Here is a 26,918-nt window from a genome sequence, read left to right as displayed (position 1 = left end):
ATCCTTGAAGTCTCACACAGGTATTCCTGTTCCTCCTTTTTTCTTCCTTGTCCACATTGTATTTTGGATGTTAATTTCCTTACTCTTAATAAAGTCCAGAACCTGTTTTTCACTCTGAGATGTGACACTTACGTGGATTCACAGGAGAACGCTGAGAAGCAGACACCACCACATCAGCTCCTCCTTTGTCTTTGTGGCCTTTCTCCTCCTCCTGCTTATTCTCATCTTTCTCATCTTTCCTCAACTCTGCTCTCTGTCTGTACATCTTTGTGTGTGCTGCCCTCTCCAACTTGCTGGCCGCCATAAAAGCACTCCCAGCCTGGATGGAGTCATTCTGGCTCTTGTGGAGCAAACCTGGACAACAAATGTGAAATGTGACAACAATCATAACAAGGCAAAAGCAGTGTGTTGAATAAGAACTTGTCCCACTACTATGTGCTGTGGTTCTCAGCCCAGACCTCAAGGACCACCTGCCTAACACACACATTTTCCATTTCTCTCTGCTCTGCCACAAGCTGATAAGCTCATGGTCCAAAGAGCAAACACCTCTGTCAAGTAGCCTCATGACTCTACAAGCTCTTCCCAGTTGCAAGTTTATTTCAAAGGGTGAGGAACCAGCGACATGACTGTCACCGCTGGATAAGTGAATCTCTCAATAATTTCAACACTACACAGAGCTACACCTTTGACAGCCAAGTCCAGGAAGTCACTGAAGGTGTGTATCTTAGTCTTGATCCAGAACAATCACAAACCCAGATACTGTGACTCCTACCTCAGTTTCTCATTGTCTACAATGTCAAAGTCAGAAAACTTCCTCTACACCACACCTAGTCCACTCCAGTCCATACTGGCATGGACTGGACTGGGTGCTGTTGGGTACTGGACTGGGAAAAAAAGGTCAGAGATTCTGATGCTGCTCTGCACAACACTCACAGCACCTGTGTACAGGCTGCCTATGATGTCCAGCAACAGGATACCACAAATTCTCAGGATGTCTCAGAGAGCATCCTATTCAACTAAGACAAAGTCCCATATCAAAAGTGAAAGTAAAAAAACAAAACAATTTCCAAATATAAATACACAATATCAAAACCAGTTCCTCTCCTTCCTGTCCTCTGTTTTCCTGTTCCTCCTCCTCTTCCTGAGTGAGGAGTTGTACAGTCTGATGGTCTGAGGGACAAAGGAGTTTTTCAGTCTGTTGGTCCTGCACTTGGGAAGGAGCAGTCTGTGGCTGAAGAGGCTCCTCTGGTTGCTGATGACGGTGTGCAGAGGCTGACTGGCATCGTCCATAATGTCCAGCAGTTTGTCCAGTGTTCTCTGCCACCGTCACCACAGTCCAGCTTCATGCCAACCACAGAGCCACCCCGTCTGATCAGTTTGTCCAGCCTGGTTGTGTCCTCCTTGGATCTGCCCCCCCCAACCCAGCACACCACTGTGTAAAAGAGGATGCTGGCTACTACAGACTAGTAGAACATCCACAGGAGTTTCCTGCAGATGTTAAACAACAGCAGCCTCCTCAGGAAGTCCAGTCTGCTCTGTCGCTTCCTGTACAGGTGGTTGGTGTGGGTTGTCCAGTCCAATTTCCTGTCCAGCTACAGCCCGAGGTACTTGTAGGAATCCACAGCTCCACCTCAGCTCCCTCCATCAGAACTGGTCACAGACTTGGTCTGGACTTCTCAAAATCAATAACCAGCTCCTTTGTCTTGGAGGTGTTGACCTGTAGATTGTTTGTGTGACACCTAGCAGCAAAGTCCTTCACTAGTCATTCACTTCCTGTACTCCTCCTCTCTGTTGTCCCTAATGCATCCAGCAGTGGCTGTGTCATCTGCAAACCTGTGAATGTGACACAGCTCAGAGTTGTAGCAGAAGTCTGAAGTGCACAAGGTGAAGAGGGGCCAGCACAGTGCCCTGTGGTGCTCTGGTGCTGCTGATCACAGTGTCAGACGTGGTGTCCTTCAGCCTGACATACTGTTGCCTGTTGGTGAGGTAGCTGGAGATCCAGGTGACCAGTCAGGGGTCCATTCGCATCCTGTTCAGTTTCCTGTTTAGCCAGAGCCCAGACCTGAATCTGACTGAACATCTCTGGAGAGATCTGAAAATGTCTGTGCACCGACGCTCCCCATCCAACCTGATAGAGCTTGAGAGGTGCTGCAAAGAGGAATGGACTAAACTGCCCAAAGATAGCTGCACCAAGCTTGTGGCATCATATTCAAGAAGACTTGAGGCTGGAATTGTTGCCAAAGGTGCATCAACAAAGTATTGAGCAAAGGCTGTGAATACTTATGTGCATGTGATTGCCTTTTTTACTTTGAAAAATTTGCAAAAAAAAAAAAAAAAAGTTTTTCATGTTGTCATTATGGGGTGTTGTTTTTGAGGGAAAAAATTTATTTACTCCATTTTGGAATAAGGCTGTAACATAAGAAAATGTGGAAAAAGTGAAGCGCTGTGAATACTTTCCGGATGCTCTGTATACATCCTCATCTCAGCACCTTGATCAGGTTTAACTGCCAGCTGGTGTACAAAGGTTCACTTCACCTAGCAATGTCCAGGGCACAACGTTGCGTGTTTCTACAATGGCGGCTCCCTCTAAAAAGGTCTGTGCCTCTTCAGGATGCTCAAAGATCGTCTCCAGGATCCCACACATCATCAGGCTGGAGAAATGGCACATACAAAAACAAACACCTTCATGGTCAGTTCAAAACACAGAAAGAGAGAAGGACAACATGCACCCTATCTTACACCCGGCTCACAGCAGTGCAGAAGAGTGCAGGTGTCAGTGCTGGGTTTCAACCAACACAGCTGTCATTTACATGTCCAGTTCCCACGCTGTATAATTAGAAAGTGTGCTTGTGTCCATCTTTGTGCCAGGATGGGGATGGTCTTCAAATAAGGTGTAGTCAGAAGCAGTACTGTGAAGTCATGTTTTGGAAATATTTTGTCAGCATTCACATTTTGCAGTTCATGGTTTGATGATAATTCAAGATTTGCAGTGATTCAGGTTTTGGGGTGAACAGGATTAAATACACAGTAAAATCACCGGTGTTAAATTCACACTGCCAGTGAACATATGGTCCCATGAGTAGGACCATATGTTCACTGGCAGTGTGAATTTAACACTGGCAGTGTTGGTTTTACACTGGTGATTTTACTGTGTAGATCCTGGTACTTATCCCGGTCTGGAGCAGCTCCACAGGCTCCATCTCCATGGTGTCTTATGCCATAACATACCACTTTCACGCTTTTGTGCAACCGGATCACAGATAAATTGATTCAGGATAACCTCCATATCCCGGTTTAATCTCTTATCCTACTTTGGTGCAGTGAGGCCCAGGACCATGAAGACTTTGAGCTTTGTTCCTCTGCAAAAACATTGACGTCACTAAACACTTCTGTCCCGCACAGATGAGCTTTTTCTGTATTTTGATAGGTGAAATAAAAAAGTACTGTTTTTTTACTTAAACTTGCACTTAAATATATAAAAATATTCAGAGAAGATGAAAGTTTGAATAACATTCTTAAAAAAAAAAGACTACTTTTACAAAGAGTAAGTTAAATGAAAGTTATCCTAAAAGCTGTGCATCACTCTGAGAACACGCAGACGTCTCGTGCACTCTTTGCTGAGGAACGGGTGTAACTCTACTTGGACATTTTTGGGCCATGGCAGGTGCTGTGTTAAAAGGTGTGTGTGTGTGTGTGGGGGGGGGGGGGGGGGTAATGGGGGAACTGAAGGAGAGAGAATGTGTGTTGGAGTAAAGTGAAGTGCATTACCCGCGGGCGGCCAATAGACTGCCGCTGTCCCATCGCCCTCCATCGCCTCCACTCAGCTCCTCCCGCTGAGCCACACTAAGCACCATTCATAATGCATGGGCTCCACCCCCCCACACACACCGTCCTGTCACCACTTGTTCCCTTCGACAACTCAAACCGACTCTACTTTTTCCCCTAAGAGGATGCTCACGGCTGCATAATTTAGATACTGGATTTAGATACCGCTGCTTCCAGACCTCATCTCTTATCAAAAATGTAAGAGACTGAGGTTCTGGGGAAGGTTTTTTTTCTTTGTTTTTGCCTAAAGTGGAAAATGGAAGATGGGCCTGTTGAGACAACGGACGCAGGCACAGACCACAAGTGTGACAACTTTTTCTCCACAGAGTTTGAGTAACATGATGTTACCAAGGTGCTAATTGCACATTTATATATTTAAAACTCAAAATGTACAGATTTACAAAAAAAAAAGAGGCTGTGACTTTAGCTGGTCTCAATTCATGTTTAACTTTTTAAAATTTTGTTATTTTATTCCTCAGTTGTTTGATGTTGCTTCAGAAAACATTAAATTGACATTGTGAATTTTGCTGTCTTAACTCCAGACCTCCCTGACTGGGTAAATACAGAAACCTGACTATGGAACGCAGGTACAGAGCTGGAATGAAGGCACAAGGCACAACAAACTGGCGATGAGCTAACACATCCACTGAGCTTATATAACCCCAGGTGATAAGAACAGATGTGCATGGAAAGCACCAGAACAAGGGCATGGCCAGAGAGACAAACACCCACTACCAAGAACCAAGAGACAGACAAGAGTGTCAGACAGACCCAAGCAGAAAAACCCAGCAAGAGAATAAACACACAAAAACCAATGAAATAAGAAAAATAACAAACAGACCAGAGAAAAATAAAAACAGATAACCAGACAAACTCAAACCCTGACAGTATTCCTCCCACCCCACCCCACGGCCGACCCCAGACGGCCCAGGCAAATCAGGTTGAGAGGCATGAAACTCACGAATCAGGGCAGGGTCCAAAACGAAGTGAGAGGGAATCCTAGCCCAACAATCCCAGGCCCGGATCCAGACCGGTTTGGACCAGTGCAGTTGCATCGGTCAGATTTTTTTACACATCATTCGTCATTTTGTGTTAAGGATGGAGTAATAAAGCTTTGACTCAGTTGTAAGTCGTATTTTGGCCGCACGGTGGCACCCTTAGCCTGACAATTGGATATCATGTGCCCAGAAAGTGTACAGTAAAAACAGAGTCCGTCTTCGCGATGCTGTTGTCTCTCAGCTGAAGACAGACGAGTGCGTCCCAGTTGCATGGGCTCCTCTGTGCGCCGATGTGGTGAGTCTGCTGCAACGTGGCTGGAAGAGTACGAATGGACGGGAGGCATGGTGAAGCGGTGGTGGTCCTAAAGACGCCGGTCGGTCCGGATGGCAAGTGTGATGAGCCTGTCCAGGTCCTCAGGAAGTTCAACATTGATTCGTTGGTTCTGGATATCTATGGCCAACCCCTAGAAGAAAACATCATGGAGCACCACGGGATTGCATTTACTCTTATTCACCAGAATGCGGAAGTGTATGGCATAATCTGTGACTTAGCAGCCAGCCTGCTTCAGCCTCCTCAGGGTACATGCAGCTTCACGCCACGGAGATGTGTGTTGAAACACCTGTTGAAGTGCAGCGGTGAATGCTGAAAGGGAGGCACGGGTGTGTGATTGACAACGCCACTCAGCTGTTGCCCATGCCGTAGCACGACCAGTCAGGTGAGAAAACATGTAAACTATCTTTGTCCTGTTGGACAGGAACTTACATGGCATGAGCTTGAACTGCAACTCACACTGAATTATTGTCACAACAGGTGGTGGCTTGACACAGGAATCGGTCGGAGACCAATGCAGACTCTCAGGCATGGTTGGTTTTGATTAATAAAAGGCTTTATCATGTAACCAGGCAGTAGATTCGGTACACAGGTAGTCAGATATAGAGGCAGAGGTATCAGACATGGTGCAGGCTGGGTCGTAGTCCATGAACGGGCAAAGTTCATCCAAGCGGCATCGAGAATACAGGCAACACAGAGGCAGAGTCAAAAACAGGCTGAGTTCAGGGTAACAGCGGAAGTTGGAGGACACAAGCAAGGTCAAAAAATACACAAGCGCAAACAGGACGAGAACGAGAGGTGAGAAAGTGAACAGAGTCAACAATCGGGCAATGAGCTGTGGACCTGTGAGGGTTTAAATAAGGAGCAAACTAATCAGGGTGATGTGAAGCAAAGAAACCTCATGTGACCTCAGCACGCCCTCCTCTGGTCCATGCAGAACCACTCACCATTACGTTGACGTCACCAGCATGGCCGCTTCGGGAAGCCCCGCCCATTTTTTATGTCTCAGCATTCCTCAGGACTGACATCATCCACCTCCGGTCCGCCTACAATACCTGCACCCCGGAAATCGCAAGTGGTTAAACCGCAGGCACCAGCTCCAAGTGTAACAATGCCGGTGGAAACTGACGCACCCTCATTACTTGTCTCCAGAATCCACACTGGCAGAGCCATCGGGAAGGTCATCTCCGCACTAACTACAGCTGCTTCGGAGCACGCTTCCTCTGCGGTACTCGTAGCGCCAGGCGGATCGGCTCCAGCACACATCGCTCCTGCATCTCCTGTTGTACAAGGCGGATCAATACCAGCGGGCATCGCTCCTGCTCCACCTGCAATGTCTGGTGGATCAGTCTCAGTGCACACTGCACCACGCCCAGAACTGACACCTGAAGAGGCATTCTCCACATGCACGCCGTTGATACACCGTCGGACCGTCCTCTCCGCCTTGTCCCGCTACAGCGTCATGGGCGGTCTGGAAGACAACCACTGAGGACAGTTGTATTGGGATGGTCAGTGAATTTTTTTTTCCTTGACTGTTTTTCTCCGCAGTGTTGGTGTGCCCATGGTGATTTTTGGCATCCATCGGGGACATTTGCCTTGGGGCGGGTACTGTCATGTTTTGGTTCTGTTTGGGTTCCAGGTTTATTCGTCCCCTTTTCTTTTCCTTCCATTTACCCCGGTTTTGACTTTATAGTTGTTTTGCCACTTGATTATTTTCATTCAAGTCTGGTTCTGATTATTCCGGTCCATGCATTATTCTGTGTCCCTGGTTTTGGTTCTTTATTGTATTCTTGATTCACTCATGTATTGCATTTTTGGTTCAGTCATTTATTGCTTCTCTTTCTCTTTTTTTTCCTCTCGAGTCACTAGTTTCATTATTGTTTATCTTTTATTAGTCATGTGTGTATTGGTTAACTTCAGTTATGTATTCTCTGGTCCTGCTTCTTATTTATCTTCTCTGTCTTATTATGCTCTCTGCTCCCCTCCACAGCATGTCTTTTTCCTGGTTCTCTCCCTCAGCCCCAACCAGTCCCAGCAGAAGACTGCCCCTCCCTGAGCCTGGTTCTGCTGGAGGTTTCTTCCTGTTAAAAGGGAGTTTTTCCTTCCCACTGTAGCCAAGTGCTTGCTCACAGGGGGTCGTTTTGACCGTTGGGGTTTTACATAATTATTGTATGGCCTTGCCTTACAATATAAAGCGCCTTGGGGCAACTGTTTGTTGTGATTTGGCGCTATATAAAAAAAAAAGATTGATTAATTATTCTAGTTGTATTTTGGTAGTCATGAGTTTTACGTTTTGTTACAATTCATTTTGTGTTCAGTCTTAGTTTAGTTTTTCACATGCTTTGCATTATACTTTAGTCACAGGTTTTGCTTATTATTTATCTTCAGTGTTTTGTATCTGATTATGTTCCATTTGTGATTTATTGCATTCTCTGTTTGTTATTTTGTATTGTCATCTTATCGGTCATTGCATTTATTTTTATACTTTATTCAGTGTCAGTTCTGTTCCAGTTTCGATTATCATTTTTGATCTCCTAGTTTCCTGCTTTTTAAATTAGTCACATTATTTCCTAGTTTTCCCCCCTTTTGTTCACTTAGTTCTCTTGGTTCTGTCTGCATTGCGTTTATCCTTCCCTCACTCTCTTGCACATGTTCCTTATCTGTCAGCCACGCCCCCTTTCCAGATCCTTCATCCTCACATACATCTTGTTTTCCTGTCACCATCTTCCTTATTTAAACTGTTCACTCCCTCATTGCTCATTTTGTTATGTTGGGACGCAGGTTAGAGGAGCGAACCAGCGTCTGACAAGGACCCAGCGCTAAAGAAACAGAGAGCGGTTCAAAAGAACATAACAGATTTATTTCAAGTGCAAATATAAACAAAAAGTGAATTAACAGCCTGGCGGGGTGGAGGACAACGCGCTCTTCCTAGCGCTCAAGGGATTGGAGCCCGACAGTTCTGGACCCAGAAATTCCCGCCGGCACCCCCCAGGTGGTTAATGAATCGGACAGCGCCTGTTAAGGATGAGAGGCGAGATAAGTCAACACTGTTCACACAAATACTGTTTAGGGTTCACACCATCAGCAAACACATTCAGGTTCTAATTCAGACTCAAATTACAGAAACAGCTCTCACAGCCCGTGGAGGACCATCAATCCGCACGCCACGGCTGTGAAGAGCGACTTTACACAATTATCAGAGTAGCTCAAATATAGCTGCGTACAAAACGCCAAATTACTATTGTTAATTACTCAAAGTCATTCACAGCTTTAGTCACCTCTGAAGTGTGCTGATGGAGCATGTCCCTCACCCATCTCCTTAACAGGCACGGTGCGTCAAACCTGGAGCGATCCTCAGCATCACAATGTTAGACAAACAATCGTCACACAGCAGCAACACGGTTGAGTCCCCAGCACCTTACACAGAGCAGTCATGGCTTAAATGTAGTACATCATTAGGATATCTACTTCAGCTGGAAGTCCTTTAACTCTACACGTGAACTGCTCATCAGGTGCATCCTCTTCAGCTGGTAGTCCTCTAGATCTGCACATGAACTGCTCATCAGGTGCATGGGGTTGGCATGATGACAGTGGAGGGTGAGAGATGCTTCATCCATCATCACAGCCTCAGACACGCCCCCCACAAACCACCCGAAGTATACACAAAACACACAAACAGTATCTTGGCCAGCGAAACCCCCCAACACACAACACATTTGTTGATTTCTATCACTTACCAGCACTCCGTCTCCGTTCTGTTTTTGCCAAGCCATAGTTTGACTCTGCCCTGTTTACCGGATCCTGCCTTTAGCCTATTCTCTGAAAACCCAGTTAGCTTGTGTACTGACCCTGCTTGTTTACGACCACGTTCTCTACCCCCCCCCCCCCCCCCCCGGCACCTTTGCTCCGTGGACTGCCTTCCTGTTTATCAAACCCCTGCTTGTAATAAAAACCTTTATTTTTACTCATATGTCCTGCTTGAGAGCATGCATTTGTGTCCAGCCTCTGTCTGTGCCTCAACTCCACTTAGCCTGACAATTATAAATGGTCTGACATCACTAGACTCACCTGAGAAGCATTCAGGCAGTGATAGCGGATTGCAGGAGACAGGTTCAAGTACGGAAACCGGTGAGGCTGGTGACGGCCCCAGTGGAGATGCACTGGTGCTGTGGGTAGTCATTTCAGAAGAAGAGGATTGAGTCTTGACAGTAATTGGCCCATCTGGGCGCTCACCGATGCCATGAACGAGTCCTGGCATTCAGCAAGCTCGCTAAACCCTGAAGAGAGAGTGATGAGGTGGTCTTCCTGCTGCGCGAGCTGCATACTGTGGTGACGTACCACCAGCTGGAACGGATCACAACCGGCTGTGTCCATTCTTGGCCAGTATGTTCTGACAGGCTGGATGATCAGGAATTGCTGGACACAAATGCACAGTTTGAATAGACAGCTCTGGTTTTTAGAAGGCTTTACTGATGTGGATAGCAGTCGGTACATGGGTAGGCAGTCCAGCAAAAGCAGCAGTAGAAAAATCATCAGGCAAAAAGGTGTGGTCGATGCGACAGGCTGGAGGTCAGGAACACACAATGAGGCAGGTAGGACTATGGAATGCAGGTACAGAGCTGGAATGAAGGCACAAGGCACGAAACACTGGCGATGAGCTAACACACCCAGTGAGCTTATATAACCCCAGGTGACAATCAACAAATCAGGAACAGGTGTGCATGAAAAGCACTCTAAAGTGCTCTAAAGGTAGGAATAAACAATAATTTGCATTCAAGTAAAGCTTAATATTGTGTAAATATTGTGTTTTTAATGTTTCGGACCTTGGTTGGTGGGTGCTGTGAATGGACAGCGCCTTGAGGAAGCACTCTTTAGCCTTAATGTAGTCTCCAGTCAGCATGTAGAGACGTCCCCACTGAAACCAGTGGCAGAAATCACCAGGATGCCTCATTACCAGCTACAGAGAAGCAAATACATTATTTAGAGGACACAAATTAAATTTTATCAATCATTTATTATCTGTATATTTAGGCTCATGGATAGATCTAAGATTTATGACACAGGATTTGAGATTCATCTTATCAACACTGTGAATGTTTTTCCTCGCCTTGTACAATCACATTATGTAGCTGGTGTTTGTGTTCTGAATCAATACTGCACGATTAAAATTAAAATAGTTTGTGTCCAGCCAGAACAGATGAACCCCAAAGCACCTAATGCCAGTATTACCTTCAATTAGAATTAAAAAGGATAAAATATTTGATAACTAAATGGTAAATGGACTGCATTTATATTGCGCTTTTCCATCTGCATCAGACGCTCAAAGCGCTTTACAATAATGCCTCACATTCACCCCGATGTCAGGGTGCTGCCACACAAGGTGCCCACTACACACCAGGAGCAATTAAAGGGGATTAAAGACCTTGCCCAAGGGCTCTTGGTGATTTTCCAGTGAGGCTGGGATGTGAACTGAGGATCTTCTGGTCTCAAGCCCAACGCCTTAACCACTAGACCATCACCTCCCCTCGAATAAACTCTTGTTGGTGCATTCTTTGAGAAAAAAATATTGAGTGAAGATGAGCCGTTTCAGGGAAGTTGTGAATGCCACTGTACCTCTTGGTAGTAGTGAGCAGCCTTCTGATAGTCACCATTAATCTGAGCCTCCCTGGCAAAATGCATGAGCTGAGAAGAATTCAACTGGAACATAAATGGGGAGTCCTCACAGTCATTTACTGAAATCTGTTAAAAACAGAGGAGAGGAAGAACACAAAATGAACACAAAGGACCCTATCTTGACCATCTGTACACAGCCTAAATGCATTTGAGCTGTGTCCAATGGCACTTTGTTATTTACACTGCGCATAAGCATCATAAATGTGCAGGGTGCAAAGGGTCAGTACTGAGTTACTTCATTATCCACAAGGGCAGCCCGGAGGTTTAGTGGTTACAATTGTTGCCTCACAAGTCAAAGTCAAAGTCGGCTTTATTGTCAATTCTTCACAGGTACTAGACATACAAGGAATTGAAATTTTGGAGCTGATTTTTTTTGGCACAGGTATGATGGTGGCAGCTTTGAAGCTTGATGGAACAACTGCTTGCTTCAGGGAAGTGTTAAAGATGTCTGTGAAGACATCCTTAAGCTCCTCTGCGCAGTCCTTCAGCACGCGACCAGGGCTGTTGTCCGGACCTGTTGCTTTGCGGGTGTTGATGGCCACCAGTGTCTTCTTCACGCTGCGACAGAGAGGCACAGGGTTTGGTCGTGGGGAGGGGGTGGGGTCTTCTGTGGCTGTGTGGTGTTCAGTGCTTCAAAGTGTGCAAAGAAGCGGTTCAGGTTGTTGAGCAGAGAGGTGTTGCTCTCACAGCTCTGTGGTGCTGGCTTGTAGTCAGTGACGGCCTGAATGCCTCGCCACAGGCTCTGTGCGTCTTTGCTGTCTCTGAAGTGGGACGTTATCTTTTGTGTGTCGTCCTTTTTTGTCTTCCTGATGCCACGGGACAGGTTGGCTCTCGCTGTTCTCAAGCCAGCTTCATCCCCGGCTCTGAAGGCTTTGTCTCTGGCTCTCAGCAGTTTGTGGACATCACCTGTCAGCCATGGTTTCCGGTTGGCCCGGGTGATGATGGTTTTTGTGTGGGTCACATCATTAAGATTAACATAAACTTTATTGATCTCACAGAGGAGAAATTCACATGTTACATCAGCTCTTAAAAAACACACAAGGTGGATGCAAGTAGAGGAAAATGTTCATCAAACAGCGTTTGCAAAGATAAGCAGTAATAATAATACTTGTAACAGTACAAGACATAAGAAATGAGGTAGAAATAGAATATGAATATATACGAGGTCTATTAGAAAAGTATCCGACCTTATTATTTTTTTAAAAAACCATATGGATTTGAATCACGTGCGATTGCGTCAGACAAGCTTGAACCCTCGTGCGCATGCGTGAGTTTTTTCATGCCTGTCGTGTTGTGTGTTGGGGGGGTTTGGCTGGACATTTTGGTGTTTTTTTTTCTTTTCTTTGCTCTTCAGGTGGTATGCAAACTGGTTTTTTGTCTGTGGAGAAGGTGCTGGCAGAAGAGTCCTTCACCCTCATCAGTGTGATATGCAGCACCTGTGGATGATGCTCACGTGCAACCTTGAAGACTTTCAACTGAGGCAGATAATGGGATGGCGTTCTGCATTTAAGCCATGTGTGATTGGAGCAGAATTGCCGGGAACTCGACCTTGTGATGTCCGTTTGTGAGGCACTGAGGACTGCGCCTGGGTTTGACACATCGTGCCTGTGAAGGAGGACGGGTGAGGGACACATGCTGTCAGCACACATCAGAGGTGATTAATTGTCTGAATAAGTGTTAATAGTAATTTGATATTTTGTTACGTAGTATATGTGAATATTGATGAGAATTGTGCAGCTCGCTTCTCACGGCCATGGCGTGCAGACAGATGATCCTCCACCTGTTGTGAGAAGCTGCTCATTTACATAAAGCTTAAATTCAGACCTGAATGTGTTGCTGATAGTGTGTGCCTTTGAAGGATATTAGTTGTAGCTGCTGACTTACCTCACCTTTTCTATCCTTCGCAGAGTCGGTTTGTCGTGTCCACCTGGGGGGTGTTTGGCGGTGAACGTGAGTCCAGAAGCGCCGGGCTTCGATCCCTTTGGGCGCTGGAGAGCGCGCCGTCCTTCGCTCCGCCAGATAAACGCACTTTTTGTTTGTACACTGAGTATTGCACAAAGGGGGGAAAATAAATTGTTTTGTTTTTTCTGGAACCGCTTTCTGGTTATTTAGCACTGGGTTCAGTCAGATGCAGGTCCGCTCCTCAACCCAAATATGGGAGCAATTACAGCATCTGGCAAACCAAATTAAACAAACAGATGCCAGCGTTACGGAGCTTGCAGTGCAAGCCGTTCCGCTTCCTGCTGCTCCAGCTGCAGCACCATCGATACCGGTGCAGATAACTCCGTCACCCAGAGATTCGGCTTACGAACTGATTATTTGTCGTCCGGAGCCTTATGCGGGAAACGTTGAAGCCTGTGCTCCGTTTTTGATGCAATGTTCTCTGGTTTTTGCTCATACCGTTGCCCAACGGTTGCTGAATCTCAGGCAGGGGAGGCGGAGTGCGGCGGATTATTCTGTGGATTTCCGAATTTTTTCTGCTCAGTCCGGTTGGAATGCCGCAGCTTTAAGCGGAGTGTTTGTGGATGGTTTAAATGATTCATTAAAAGACGAGCTAGCAGCAGACGAACCAAACGATTTAGATGAGCTAATATCTTTGGTGATTCGTCTAGATGATCAGATAAAGGAGTGTGGACGCGAGAGAGGGCGGACATCAGAGCGGGTTTTTTCATCTCGGGGCTTTCCCCGACACAGATCTGGGCTGCCTCTTCTTCGCCCCACTGAGACTCCTCCGACGGGACCTCTGGCTCCTCTTGCGGATGAGCCCATGCAGCTCGGACGAGCTGAAGCCGCCATATTGCCCCGTCACATAAGCATCAAGACAAATAGTGGTGACGTATCTCCAGGTGTTCTGGGACAGGCAAAATAATGGACACAAAAAAAAAGAAAAAAAAATGTATTTGGGCTGTTTTTGTTTTTTGTAAGGGGTTATAGATTGTTTGGGGAGTTAGTGGCGGTTTTGGTGGAGTGAACGACTGGCGGTTCGGAGCTCGGCAGGACTCAATTAATCGTTGGTTTTTATTGTTTGTATTTAGGTATTTTCTGTTTGGGATGGGGTTGTTTTGTTTTGTTGTTTTTATTTCCCTGCTTCCCTAACCCCAACCTCACTCGCCCTAAGACCGTTCGTCTTGTGGGTTGTGGGGTGGTGCAGGTTGGTCACGCTGAGCGTTCTCAGAAGACCTCTGCACCTAGGGGGGGGGTTGTCAGGGGCGTTTTTTTTGGTTTGGTTAGGGCCCGGTTCCACTCCAGCCTCGGTGGGCCTTTGACCGTTCGTCATTGGTGTTGCCGGGGTGTGGTGCAGCGGGAACATACCTCAGTCGGAGGGGTGGGCCGATCTGTTGCCGTTCGCCATTTCGGTAGTTCCACCCCTCCCGATAGGCTGGGGGTATGGTCGGGTTGGGGCACCGGACGTATTTCCGGTTTTCCGCTGCGCTTCGGGGTTGGGGCCGGGTTAGTTTTTCCTGTTTCCTTCCCCGGCTTAGTAATTTTGTGCCGTTCGCCAAGATTGAGCCGACGAAGGGCTCTGGGAGTGATCTGGGGTCTTTCGGGGTGCTGGGGGAGGTAACAGGGTTTGTCGGTTGTTTTATTTGCCCCCGGGGTAGTTTAATGAAGTCCACCGGGGGTTGGATTTTTGTGTTTCTTTTGTTTCCTTCCAGGTTCCACCTCCAGGGTTTGATGGGACGGTCCTCTGGAGGGAATTGGCTTGTGGGGCCGACTAGCCAAGTGTGGCCGGGTCTGGGGTTCCTGGGTTGTGGGGAGGGTGCCTCCTGGGGTTTGATGGTACGGTCCTCTGGGGGGCGCGGTTGCTCCATGTGTACCTGGGGACCTCTGTGGGATTCCGGCTTTGGCTGTTTCTCCCGGAACTGGCGGTAAAGGTCTTCTGGGGGGTGTTGGGCTCTGCAAGTCGTTCTGGGGGGGTTGTTTGTTATTTTTCTTTGTGAATTTATGTTTGTATTATGTTGTTGGGACTGTGTTGGGTTTTTGGGTTTGGGAGTTTTTCTTTTCTTCCCGGGGTTGGATGGGACGGTCCCCTGGGGAGGTTTTGGGTGGGTTTTGTGTTTTTCTTGTATGTTAGGTTGGTACTTGGGACTCTTTTGGGGTTTTTGTTGATGCCAGCCGGCCTTCCAGCTGCGGTGCCCTGTCCTGCTGTCTGCGGTGGACCTTGGGAGCGTTATGCTGTCTGCTTCCTGACGAGGACCCCGGAGGGAGGTGCTGTTCTCGGACCTGGTCTGTTCGGTCGCCGGGAGGCTTCCCGTTGAAGGGGGGTCACTGTTGTGTGTTGGGGGGGTTTGGCTGGACATTTTGGTGTTCTTTTCTTTTCTTTGCTCTCCAGATGGTATGCAAACTGGTTTTTTGTCTGTGGAGAAGGTGCTGGCAGAAGAGTCCTTCACCCTCATTAGTGTGATATGCAGCACCTGTGGATGATGCTCACGTGCAACCTTGAAGACTTTCAGCTGAGGCAGATAATGGGATGGCGTTCTGCATTTAAGCCATGTGTGATTGGAGCAGAATTGCCGGGAACTCGACCTTGTGACGTTCATTTGTGAGACACTGAGGACCGCGCCTGGGTTTGACACATCGTGCCTGTGAAGGAGGACGGGTGAGGGACACATGCTGTCAGCACACATCAGAGGTGATTGATTATCTGAATAAGTGTTAACAGTAATTTGGTATTTTGTTACGCAGTATATGTGAATATTGATGAGAATTGTGCAGCTCGCTTCTCACGGCCGTGGCGTACGGAAAGATGATCCTCCACCTGTTGTGAGAAGCTGCTCATTTACATAAAGCTTAAATTCAGACCTGAATGTGTTGCTGATAGTGTGTGCCTTTGAAGGATATTAGTTGTAGCTGCTGACTTACCTCACCTTTTCTATCCTTCACAGAGTCGGTTTGTCGTGTCCAGGAGGGGGGGTGTTTGGCGGTGAACGTGAGTCCAGAAGTGCCGGGCTTCGATCCCTTTGGGCGCTGGAGAGCGCGCCGTCCTTCGCTCCGCCAGATAAACGCACTTTTTGTTTGTACACTGAGTATTGCACAAAAGGGGGAAAATAAATTGTTTTGTTTTTTCTGGAACCGCTTTCTGGTTATTTAGCGCTGGGTTCAGTCAGACGCAGGTCCGCTCCTCAACCCGCGTCAGCACATAACATGTCGGTTGCGTCATTCGCCTGTGAGCAGGCTTTGAGTGAGCACTGGTCTATTTTTTATTGCGAAGAAATGTCTGAACGATTTGGAGCTTTGCTGCATCAATTTTTTTCCAGAAACTGTGAGAGACCTCCAGGTGGACACCGTTCGGAAAATTAATATGGCTTTCAGGGACAATTTTATGGGGATTAAACAGATTACGGGATGTTACTGCCACTTTAAGGACGGCCCACAACTGCTGAGAGCACGGCGTGCTCCCAGCCCCCAACGACAGGCTGACGCCCCGCTGGAACAACCAGATCATTTCCAACGTGAAGGCTTTGTTGATCCGGGACCTCGTCTGACTTTCACAAAAACTCAGAAGATGTGGACATCAGCACTTTTTCCGGCACATTCCACCATTACAGGAGTTTTTTTCATGGAAAGAAAAGAGGAGGGACGCGCCACGGCTCCGTTCATTACGCGGGACAAAACCACCTCGGTGTTGGTCTCTCAGGACAGCTTTCAGGTGGATTTCAGACGGATTCCAGTTGCTTTCCAGTCGTGTGAATATCCGATTGTGATTGTGCATGAGCTGGACATGCCAGAACATGTTCCGTGAGGCTTCATCACGGCGTTGCTTTGCGCCGAGCGGCTGCACTGCGACGCGCGGTGGAGCAGCTTCTCTTTCCATGACAAAAACTCCTGTAACAGTGAAATGTGTCGTTCATTTCTAAACTGGATGCTGTCTTGATCCGGTATGTCATCTGACTAGCACAGGAATTGTGAAAAGACGTGGACATCAGCACTTTTCCGGCACATTAAGACAGACGTGCAGAGGAGTTCCGCGCGTCGAAAAAGTGCTGATGTCCACATCTTCTGCCTTTTGGTGAAAGTCAGACGAGGTCCCGGATCAACAAAGCTTTCACGTTGGAAATGATCTGGTTGTTCCAGCGAGGTGTCTGCCTGTCGATGGAGGCTGGGAGCGCGCCGCGCTCTCAGCAGTTGTGGGCCATCCTTAAAGGGGCAGTAACACCCCGTAATCTGTTTAATCCACATAAAATCGGACCTGAAAGCCATTTTAATTTTTCGAACGGTGTCCACCTGGAGGTCTCTCACAGTTTCTGGAAAAAAATTGAAGCAGCAAAGCTCCAAATGGTTCAGACATTTATTTGCAATAAAAAATAGACAAGAGGGGTGGACCACACCTCACTCAAAGCCTGCTCACAGGCGAATGACACAACCGACAGGTGTGAAAAAACTCACGCATGCGCACGAGGGTTCAAGCTTGGCTGACGCAATCACACGTGATTCAAATCCATATGGTTTTTTAAAAAAATAATAAGGTCGGATACTTTTCTAACAGACCTCGTGTATATATATATATATATATATATATATATACAGCATCTGCAGTGATGCGGTCGCTGTATCGGACCGTCGTGGTGAAGAGAGAGCTGAGTAGGGGGGCAAAGCTCTCAATTTACTGATCGATCTATGTTCCGATCTTCACCTATGGTCATGAGATTTGGCTCATGACCGAAAGAACGAGATCGCAAGTACAAGCGGCCGAGATGAGTTTCCTCCGCAGGGTGGGTGGGTGCGTGCTCCCTTAGAGATAGGATGAGGAGCTCGGTCACTCGGGAGGAGCTCGGACTCGAGTCGCTACTCCTCCACGTCGAAAGGAGTCAGTTGAGGTGGCTCGGACATCTTCTCCGGATGCCCCCTGGACGCCTCACTGGAGAGGTGTTCCGGGCACGTCCCACTGGGAGGAGGCCCCGGGGAAGACCCAGGACACGCTGGAGGGACTACATCTCTCGGCTGGCTTGGGAACGCCTTGGAGTTCCCCCGGAGGAGCTGGGGGAGGTGTGTGTGGATCGGGAGGTCTGGGCGGCTTTGTTTGAGCTGCTGCCCCCGTGACCCGACTCCGGATAAAGCGGAAGAAAATGGATGGTTATATATATATATGAAAGGTGCAGTTTTGTTTTATTGGGGGGAGATACCAGTCAGTATCTGGTGTGACCACCATTTGCCTCATGCAGTGCAACACATCTCCTTCGCATAGAGTTGATCAGGTTGTCAATTGTGGCCTGTGGAATGTTGGTCCACTCCTCTTCAATGGCTGTGCGAAGTTGCTGGATATTGGCAGGAACTGGTACATGCTGTCGTATACGCCGTTCCAGAGCATCCCAAACATGCTCAGTGGGTGACATGTCCGGTGAGTATGCCGGCCATGCAAGAACTGGGACATTTTCAGCTTCCAAGAATTGTGTACAGATCCTTGCAACATGGGGCCGTGCATTATCCTGCTGCAACATGAGGTGATGTTCTTGGATGGCACAACAATGGGCCTCAGGATCTCGTCACGGTATCTCTGTGCATTCAAAATGCCATCAATAAAATGCACCTGTGTTCTTCGTCCATAACAGACGCCTGCCCATACCATAACCCCACCGCCACCATGGGCCACTCGATCCACAACACTGATATCAGAAAACCGCTCACCCACACGACGCCACACACGCTGTCTGCCATCTGCCCTGGACAGTGCGAACCGGGATTCATCCGTGAAGAGAACACCTCTCCAACGTGCCAAACGCCAGCGAATGTGAGCATTTGCCCACTCAAGTCGGTTACGACGACGAACTGGAGTCAGGTCGAGACCCTGATGAGGACGACGAGCATGCAGATGAGCTTCCCTGAGACGGTTTCTGACAGTTTGTGCAGAAATTCTTTGGTTATGCAAACCGATTGTTTCAGCAGCTGTCCGAGTGGCTGGTCTCAGATGATCTTGGAGGTGAACATGCTGGATGTGGAGGTCCTGGGCTGGTGTGGTTACACGTGGTCTGCGGTTGTGAGGCTGGTTGGATGTACTGCCAAATTCTCTAAAACGACTTTGGAGACGGCTTATGGTAGAGAAATGAACATTCAATACACGAGCAACAGCTCTGGTTGACATTCCTGCTGTCAGCATGCCATCTGTGGCATTGTGCTGTGTGATAAAACTGCACCCTTCAGAGTGGCCTTTTATTGTGGGCAGTCTAAGGCACATCTGTGCACTAATCATGGTGTCTAATCAGCATCTTGATATGGCACACCTGTGAGGTGGGATGGATTATCTCAGCAAAGGAGAAGTGCTCACTATCACAGATTTAGACTGGTTTGTGAACAATATTTGAGGGAAATGGTGATATTGTGTATGTGGAAAAAGTTTTAGATCTTTGAGTTCATCTCATACGAAATGGGAGCAAAACCAAAAGTGTTGCGTTTATATTTTTGTTGAGTGTACATATATATATACATACATACATACATACACACCCACGTACAGTGAGGAAAATAAGTAGTTGAACACCCTGCGATTTTGCAAGTTCTCCCACTTAGAAATCATGGAGGGGTCTGAAATTTTCATCTTAGGTGCATGTCCACTGTGAAAGACATAATCTAAAACAAAAAAAAAAAATCCAGAAATCACAATGTATGATTTTTAATAATTTATTTGTATGTTACTGCTGCAAATAAGTATTTGAACACCTACCAACCAGCAAGAATTCTGGCTCACACAGACCTGTTAATTTTTCTTTAAGAAGCCCTCTTATTCTGCACTCTTTACCTGTATTAACTGCACCTGTTTGAATTTGTTACCTGTATAAAAGACACCTGTTCACACAATCAATCACACTCCAACCTGTCCACCATTTATTAGAAAGTGGAAGAAACACAAGATGACTGTCAATCTCCCTCGGTCTGGGATTCCATGCAAGATCTCACTTTGTGGGGTAAGGATGATTCTGAGAAAGCTCAAAACTACACAGGAGGACCTGGTCAATGACCTGAAGAGAGCTGGGACCACAGTCACAAAGATTACATTAGTAACACATGATGCTGTCATGGTTTAAGATCCTGCAGTGCAGCAAAGTCCCCCTGCTCAAGCCAGCACATGTCCAGGCCTGTTTGAAGTTCACCAGTGACCATCTGGATGATCCAGAGGAGGCATGGGAGAAGGTCATGTGGTCAGATGAGACCAGAATAGAGCTTTCTGGAATCAACTCCACTTACCATGTTTACAGGATGAGAACAACCCCAAGAAAACCATCCCAACCGTGAAGCATGGGGGTGGAAATATCATACTCTGGGGGTGCTCTTCTGCAGAGGCGACAGGACGACTGCACCGTATTGAAGGGAGGATGGATGGGGTCATGTATTGCGAGATTTTGGCAAACAACCTCCTTCCCTCAGTAAGAGCATTGAAGATGGGTCATGGCTGGGTCTTCCAGCATGACAGTGACCCCAAACACACAGCCGGGGCAACTAAGGAGGGGCTCCGTAAGAAGCATTTCAAGGTCCTGCAGTGGCCTGGCCAGTCTCCAGACCTGAACTCAATAGAAAATCTTTGGAGGGAGCTGAAACTCCAAACCTGAAAGATCTAGAGAAGATCTGTATGGAGGAGTGGACCAAAATCCCTGCTGCAGTGTGTGAAAACCTGGTGAAAAACTACAGGAAACGTTTGACCTCTGTAATTGCAAACAAAGGCTACTGTACCAAATATTAACATTGATTTTCACAGGTGTTCAAATACTTATTTGCAGCAGTAACATACAGATAAATTATTTAAAAAAAATCATACATTGTGATTTCCGGATTTTTTTTAGATTGTCTCTCACAGTGGACATGCACCTAAGATGAAAATTTCAGACCCCTCCATGATTTCTAAGTGGAAGAACTTGCAAAATTGCAGGGGTGTTCAAAAACTTATTTTCCTCACTGTGTGTATATATATATATATATATATATATATATATATATATATATATATATATATATATATATATATATATAGATAGATATAGATATACATACATACATATACACCCATACACATATGCACACACATACCTATACACATACACATATACATATATATAAACATGATTGGGATTGAAAAGGAGATAGGAGCATCTTCTTTACAATATGTGAAATGGAGTTTAGATGTGATAAATCAAATCAAATCAAATCAATTTTATTTATATAGCGCCAAATCACAACAATGTCGGACTCTGTAGTTTTCTCTGGGCCCCTCCCCAATCGGACCGGGAGTGACATGTTTAGCCGCATGTTCTCCTTGAATTGCTGGCTGTCTGAGTGGTGTCCAAAAAATGAGGTGGGCTTCATAGATAATTGGCAAAGCTTCTGGGGAAAACCTGGTCTTGTTAGGAGAGACGGCACCCATCCCACTTTGGATGGAGCAGCTCTCATTTCTAGAAATCTGGCCAATTGTCTTAAATCCTCCAAACCGTGACTATCCAGGGTTGGGACCAGGAAGCAGAGTTGTAGTCTTACACACCTCTCTGCAGCTTCTCTCCCCCTGCCATCCCCTCATTACCCCATCCCCGTAGAGACGGTGCCTGCTCCCAGACCACCAATAACCAGCAAAAATCTATTTAAGCATAAAAATTCAAAAAGAAAAAATAATATAGCACCTTCAACTGCACCACAGACTAAAACAGTTAAATGTGGTCTATTAAACATTAGGTCTCTCTCTTCTACTTGACTGTTGGGGTTTTACATAATTATTGTATGGCCTTGCCTTACAATATAAAGCGCCTTGGGGCAACTGTTTGTTGTGATTTGGCGCTATATAAAAAAAAAACTTGATTGATTGATTGATTCTACGTCCCTGATAGTAAATGATATAATAATTGATCAACATATTGATTTATTCTTCCTTACAGAAACCTGGTTACAGCAGGATGAATATGTTAGTTTAAATGAGTCAACACCCCCGAGTCACACTAACTGTCAGAATGCTCGTAGCACGGGCCGAGGCGGAGGATTAGCAGCAATCTTCCATTCCAGCTTATTAATTAATCAAAAACCCAGACAGAGCTTTAATTCATTTGAAAGCTTGACTCTTAGTCTTGTCCATCCAAATTGGAAGTCCCAAAAACCAGTTTTATTTGTTGTTATCTATCGTCCTCCTGGTCGTTACTGTGAGTTTCTCTGTGAATTTTCAGACCTTTTGTCTGACTTAGTGCTTAGCTCAGATAAGATAATTATAGTGGGCGATTTTAACATCCACACAGATGCTGAGAATGACAGCCTCAACACTGCATTTAATCTATTATTAGACTCAATTGGCTTTGCTCAAAATGTAAATGAGTTCACCCACCACTTTAATCATATCTTAGATCTTGTTCTTACTTATGGTATGGAAACTGAAGACTTAACAGTATTCCCTGAAAACTCCCTTCTGTCTGATCATTTCTTAATAACATTTACATTTACTCTGATGGACTACCCAGCAGTGGGGAATAAGTTTCATTACACTAGAAGTCTTTCAGAAAGCGCTGTAACTAGGTTTAAGGATATGATTCCTTCTTTATGTTCTCTAATGCCATATACCAACACAGTGCAGAGTAGCTACCTAAACTCTGTAAGTGAGATAGAGTATCTCGTCAATAGTTTTACATCCTCATTGAAGACAACTTTGGATGCTGTAGCTCCTCTGAAAAAGAGAGCTTTAAATCAGAAGTGCCTGACTCCGTGGTATAACTCACAAACTCACAGCTTAAAGCAGATAACCCGTAAGTTGGAGAGAAAATGGCGTCTCACTAACTTAGAAGATCTTCACTTAGCCTGGAAAAAGAGTCTGTTGCTCTATAAAAAAGCCTTCCGTAAAGCTAGGACATCTTACTACTCATCACTAATTGAAGAAAATAAGAACAACCCCAGGTTTCTTTTCAGCACTGTAGCCAGGCTGACAAAGATTCAGAGCTCTATTGAGCCGAGTATTCCTTTAACTTTAACTAGTAATGACTTCATGACTTTCTTTGCTAATAAAATTTTAACTATTAGAGAAAAAATTACTCATAACCATCCCAAAGACATATCATTATCTTTGGCTGCTTTCAGTGATGCCGGTATTTGGTTAGACTCTTTCTCTCAGATTGTTCTGTCTGAGTTATTTTCATTAGTTACTTCCTCCAAACCATCAACATGTCTATTAGACCCCATTCCTACCAGGCTGCTCAAGGAAGCCCTACCATTATTTAATGCTTCGATCTTAAATATGATCAATCTGTCTTTATTAGTTGGCTATGTACCACAGGCTTTTAAGGTGGCAGTAATTAAACTATTACTTAAAAAGCCATCACTTGACCCAGCTATCTTAGCTAATTATAGGCCAATCTCCAACCTTCCTTTTCACTCAGAAATTCTTGAAAGGGTAGTTGTAAAACAGCTAACTGATCATCTGCAGGGGAATGATCTATTTGAAGAGTTTCAGTCAGGTTTCAGAATTCATCATAGTACAGAAACAGCATTAGTGAAGGTTACAAATGATCTTCTTATGGCCTCAGACAGTGGACTCATCTCTGTGCTTGTCCTGATAGACCTCAGTGCTGCTTTTGATACTGTTGACCATAAAATTTTATTACAGACATTAGAGCATGCCATAGGTATTAAAGGCACTGCGCTGCGGTGGTTTGAAGCATATTTATCTAATAGATTACAATTTGTTCACGTAAATGGGGAATCTTCTTCAAAGACTAAGGTTAATTATGGAGTTCCACAAGGTTCTGTGCTAGGACCAATTTTATTCACTTTATACATGTTTCTCTTAGGCAGTATTATTAGACAGCATTGCTTAAATTTTCATTGTTACACAGATGATACCCAGCTTTATCTATCCATGAAGCCAGAGGACACACACCAATTAGCTAAACTGCAGGATTGTCTTACAGACATAAAGACATGGATGACCTCTAATTTCCTGCTTTTAAACTCAGATAAAACTGAAGTTATTGTACTTGGCCCCACAAATCTTAGAAACATGGTGTCTAACCAGATCCTTACTCTGGATGGCATTACCCTGACCTCTAGTAATACTGTGAGAAATCTTGGAGTCATTTTTGATCAGGATATGTCATTCAATGCGCGTATTAAACAAATATGTAGGACTGCTTTTTTGCATTTGCGCAATATCTCTAAAATTAGAAAGGTCTTGTCTCAGAGTGATGCTGAAAAACTAATTCATGCATTTATTTCCTCTAGGCTGGACTATTGTAATTCATTATTATCAGGTTGTCCTAAATGTTCCCTAAAAAGCCTTCAGTTAATTCAAAATGCTGCAGCTACAGTACTGACAGGGACTAGAAGGAGAGAGCATATCTCACCCATATTGGCCTCTCTTCATTGGCTTCCTGTTAATTCTAGAACAGAATTTAAAATTCTTCTTCCTACTTATAAGGTTTTGAATAATCAGGTCCCATCTTATCTTAGGGACCTCGTAGTACCATATCACCCCAATAGAGCTTTCCTTCCCACTGTAGCCAAGTGCTTGCTCACAGGGGGTCGTTTTGACCGTTGGGGTTTTGCATAATTATTGTATGGCCTTGCCTTACAATATAAAGCGCCTTGGGGCAACTGTTTGTTGTGATTTGGCGCTATATAAAAAAAATTGATTGATTGATTGATTGATAAGAGCGCTTCGCTCTCAGACTGCAGGCTTACTTGTAGTTCCTAGGGTTTGTAAGAGTAGAATGGGAGGCAGAGCCTTCAGCTTTCAGACTCCTCTCCTGTGGAACCAGCTCCCAATTCAGATCAGGGAGACAGACACCCTCTCTACTTTTAAGATTAGGCTTAAAACTTTCCTTTTTGCTAAAGCTTATAGTTAGGGCTGGATCAGGTGACCCTGAACCATCCCTTAGTTATGCTGCTATAGACTTAGACTGCTGGGGGGTTCCCATGATGCACTGAGTGTTTCTTTCTCTTTTTGCTCTGTATGCACCACTCTGCATTTAATCATTAGTGATTGATCTCTGCTCCCCTCCACAGCATGTCTTTTTCCCGGTTCTCTCCCTCAGCCCCAACCAGTCCCAGCAGAAGACTGCCCCTCCCTGAGCCTGGTTCTGCTGGAGGTTTCTTCCTGTTAAAAGGGAGTTTTTCCTTCGCACTGTCGCCAAGTGCTTGCTCACAGGGGGTCGTTTTGACAGTTGGGGTTTTTCTGTAATTATTGTATGGCTTTGCCTTGCAATATGAAGCGCCTTGGGGCAACTGTTTGTTGTGATTTGGCGCTATATAAATAAAATTGATTTGATCAATTCCTGAACAGTGAACTTTTTTCTTAAGAAGAGAATTTTATTTCCTGAACTCTGAAACAACCTGTGTGTTATATGTCGGACGCAGCTCGGAGAACCGACCAGCGTTTGAAAGACCCAGTATGAAATAAGCAGAGCACGGTACAAAGGCTAACTGAATTTAATACATAACAGTGATACATAAAAAACAAAGTGCGGTCTGGCGTGGTGCGCTCCCAGCAGCGCTAACGGTCCGGAGCCAGAAGCTGTTCGGACTCAAGGACCCTGCCGACACCCCCCAGGTGGCCGCAACAAACCGAGTCTGTGAAAGAAGGAACCATTATGTGAGTCCACACTCTACACACAGAGAGAACACTTAAAGGTGTACAAACAGCAAACACTTCCTGGCTTGATTACCAATCAACTTCCCAACCTGCAGGCATGGAACATCCAGTTCACAAAACTCCACTGCAGTGGAAGTCGATACATGACTAACATACAGCTCAATATCATAAAGGTGTGAGGGACACCACATTTACTGACTGTATAAATGTTAGTCACAAAATCTAACGTAACTCAGGAAGTGTGCTGACGAGCGTGAGACCTCACCCCCTCCTCTTTCACAGACCGTGCATCAAACCTGGACGTTCTCTGCATCCATTGATGATGAGATGGCTCCCGAGACGACGATCTCACCCGTCTGGTCACAAGGTCGAGTCTCTGGCAAACACACACCGTGCACTCCAGTCTTAAATGCCACCATGTTCCAATCCATGCAGATGCACCACAGCTGTGAGTCCTGATGAGCCGCAGGTGATCAGCCTCAGGTGATCAGGGTGAGGTCCTGATAAACTCAGCAACACAGCCACTCAGTTCCAAAAGCAAACCACCTGGAAGGAGAAGCAAAGGACAGAAACAAAAAAGCAGCCAAGCCCCCCCAAGCCATATAACACTGTGTTAAGGTGTGTTTACTCATAGGCAGGACGCGTTACGAATGTCATAGTTGCATCATTCTTGGCACATTCCTGACATTCTTAACGTGACTTAAAGCATCTGAATAGGTTTCTTAATAGTGCGTGTTAGTGCATGACATTCGTGATTTTCGTGGAGCATGTATTTGGCTGTCAGAAAATCTTCCGGGAATGTCACACATCACCTTCATTTCGCCTCATGTCGTGGAGGTCGCAACTAAGCGTGCTGATCCATCTTGATTAGTGGTGATCCTTAATAGAGCATGACAGTGTTCCTCTGTGACGTGCGCACAATTAAACCCGATGTGCTGTTATGTGTGATAGCGCACAACAACGCGGAACATTATTCTTGACTGTGTGTAATAGTTCCTGATAATTCTCCAGCAACACGTGCCATTAATCGTAATGCATGGTAACAGGTTGCAGCAGTTCCTGAGGAGACCTGACGCCTCTGCCCTGAAATTAAACCTTTTATGAACTGTGACAGTTTTGAGGAGCCAGCGTTACGAGTGCATTCACTCACCCTGTGTGTCTTTATTCCCCATAGTTCCTGGTCTCACAGGCAAACATTCCACCTGGTCCTAAACCCTGAAACCTTAGTTGATATTATCCTTCAAGACTGGCTCGGGATCCTGCAGTTCCCTCATTTCACCGCCAGGAGGCAGGCCATCTCTCCACACTGCAGGCACCCCAGCGCCCACCTTTACTTTATTTCTTATAAATAAATATATTTTCTTTTGTACTCTTCTCCATGTGCAGCTCCCTGCATTTGGGTCCATTGCCTGCAAGGTTCAGTCCCACCCGAACGTCTAACCATAACAGTCTGTGTCCTAAGAATGTTCCCTGTGAATATGAAGACTCTGACAGTAACAAGACTGGACTTATGCTGAGCACAGGCAGATGGACAGACAGATGGATAGAC

The 26,918-nt window shown here is 45.8% G+C and overlaps 1 protein-coding gene across 1 annotated transcript in view; it reads right to left on the bottom strand.

Annotated features, from left to right (window-relative positions):
* Window positions 1–233: 233 nt before the first annotated feature.
* Window positions 234–26,918, bottom strand: part of LOC117504572 (cilia- and flagella-associated protein 70-like) — a 46,076-nt gene continuing 19,391 nt past the window's right edge. The window contains exons 5-7 of the mRNA XM_034164045.1: window positions 10,768–10,893; window positions 2,536–2,651; window positions 234–354 (exon numbers count right to left, since the gene is read on the bottom strand). Coding sequence (XP_034019936.1) covers window positions 2,616–2,651; window positions 10,768–10,893 — 162 coding nt within the window. The 3' untranslated portion in view covers window positions 234–354; window positions 2,536–2,615. The remainder of the gene's footprint in view (window positions 355–2,535; window positions 2,652–10,767; window positions 10,894–26,918) is intronic.

Source organism: Thalassophryne amazonica, chromosome 2, assembly GCF_902500255.1.
Source record: "Thalassophryne amazonica chromosome 2, fThaAma1.1, whole genome shotgun sequence".
Taxonomy (NCBI): domain Eukaryota; kingdom Metazoa; phylum Chordata; class Actinopteri; order Batrachoidiformes; family Batrachoididae; genus Thalassophryne; species Thalassophryne amazonica.
Note: the sequence above shows the minus strand (reverse complement) of the source record. Positions and strands in the feature narration are given on the sequence as shown.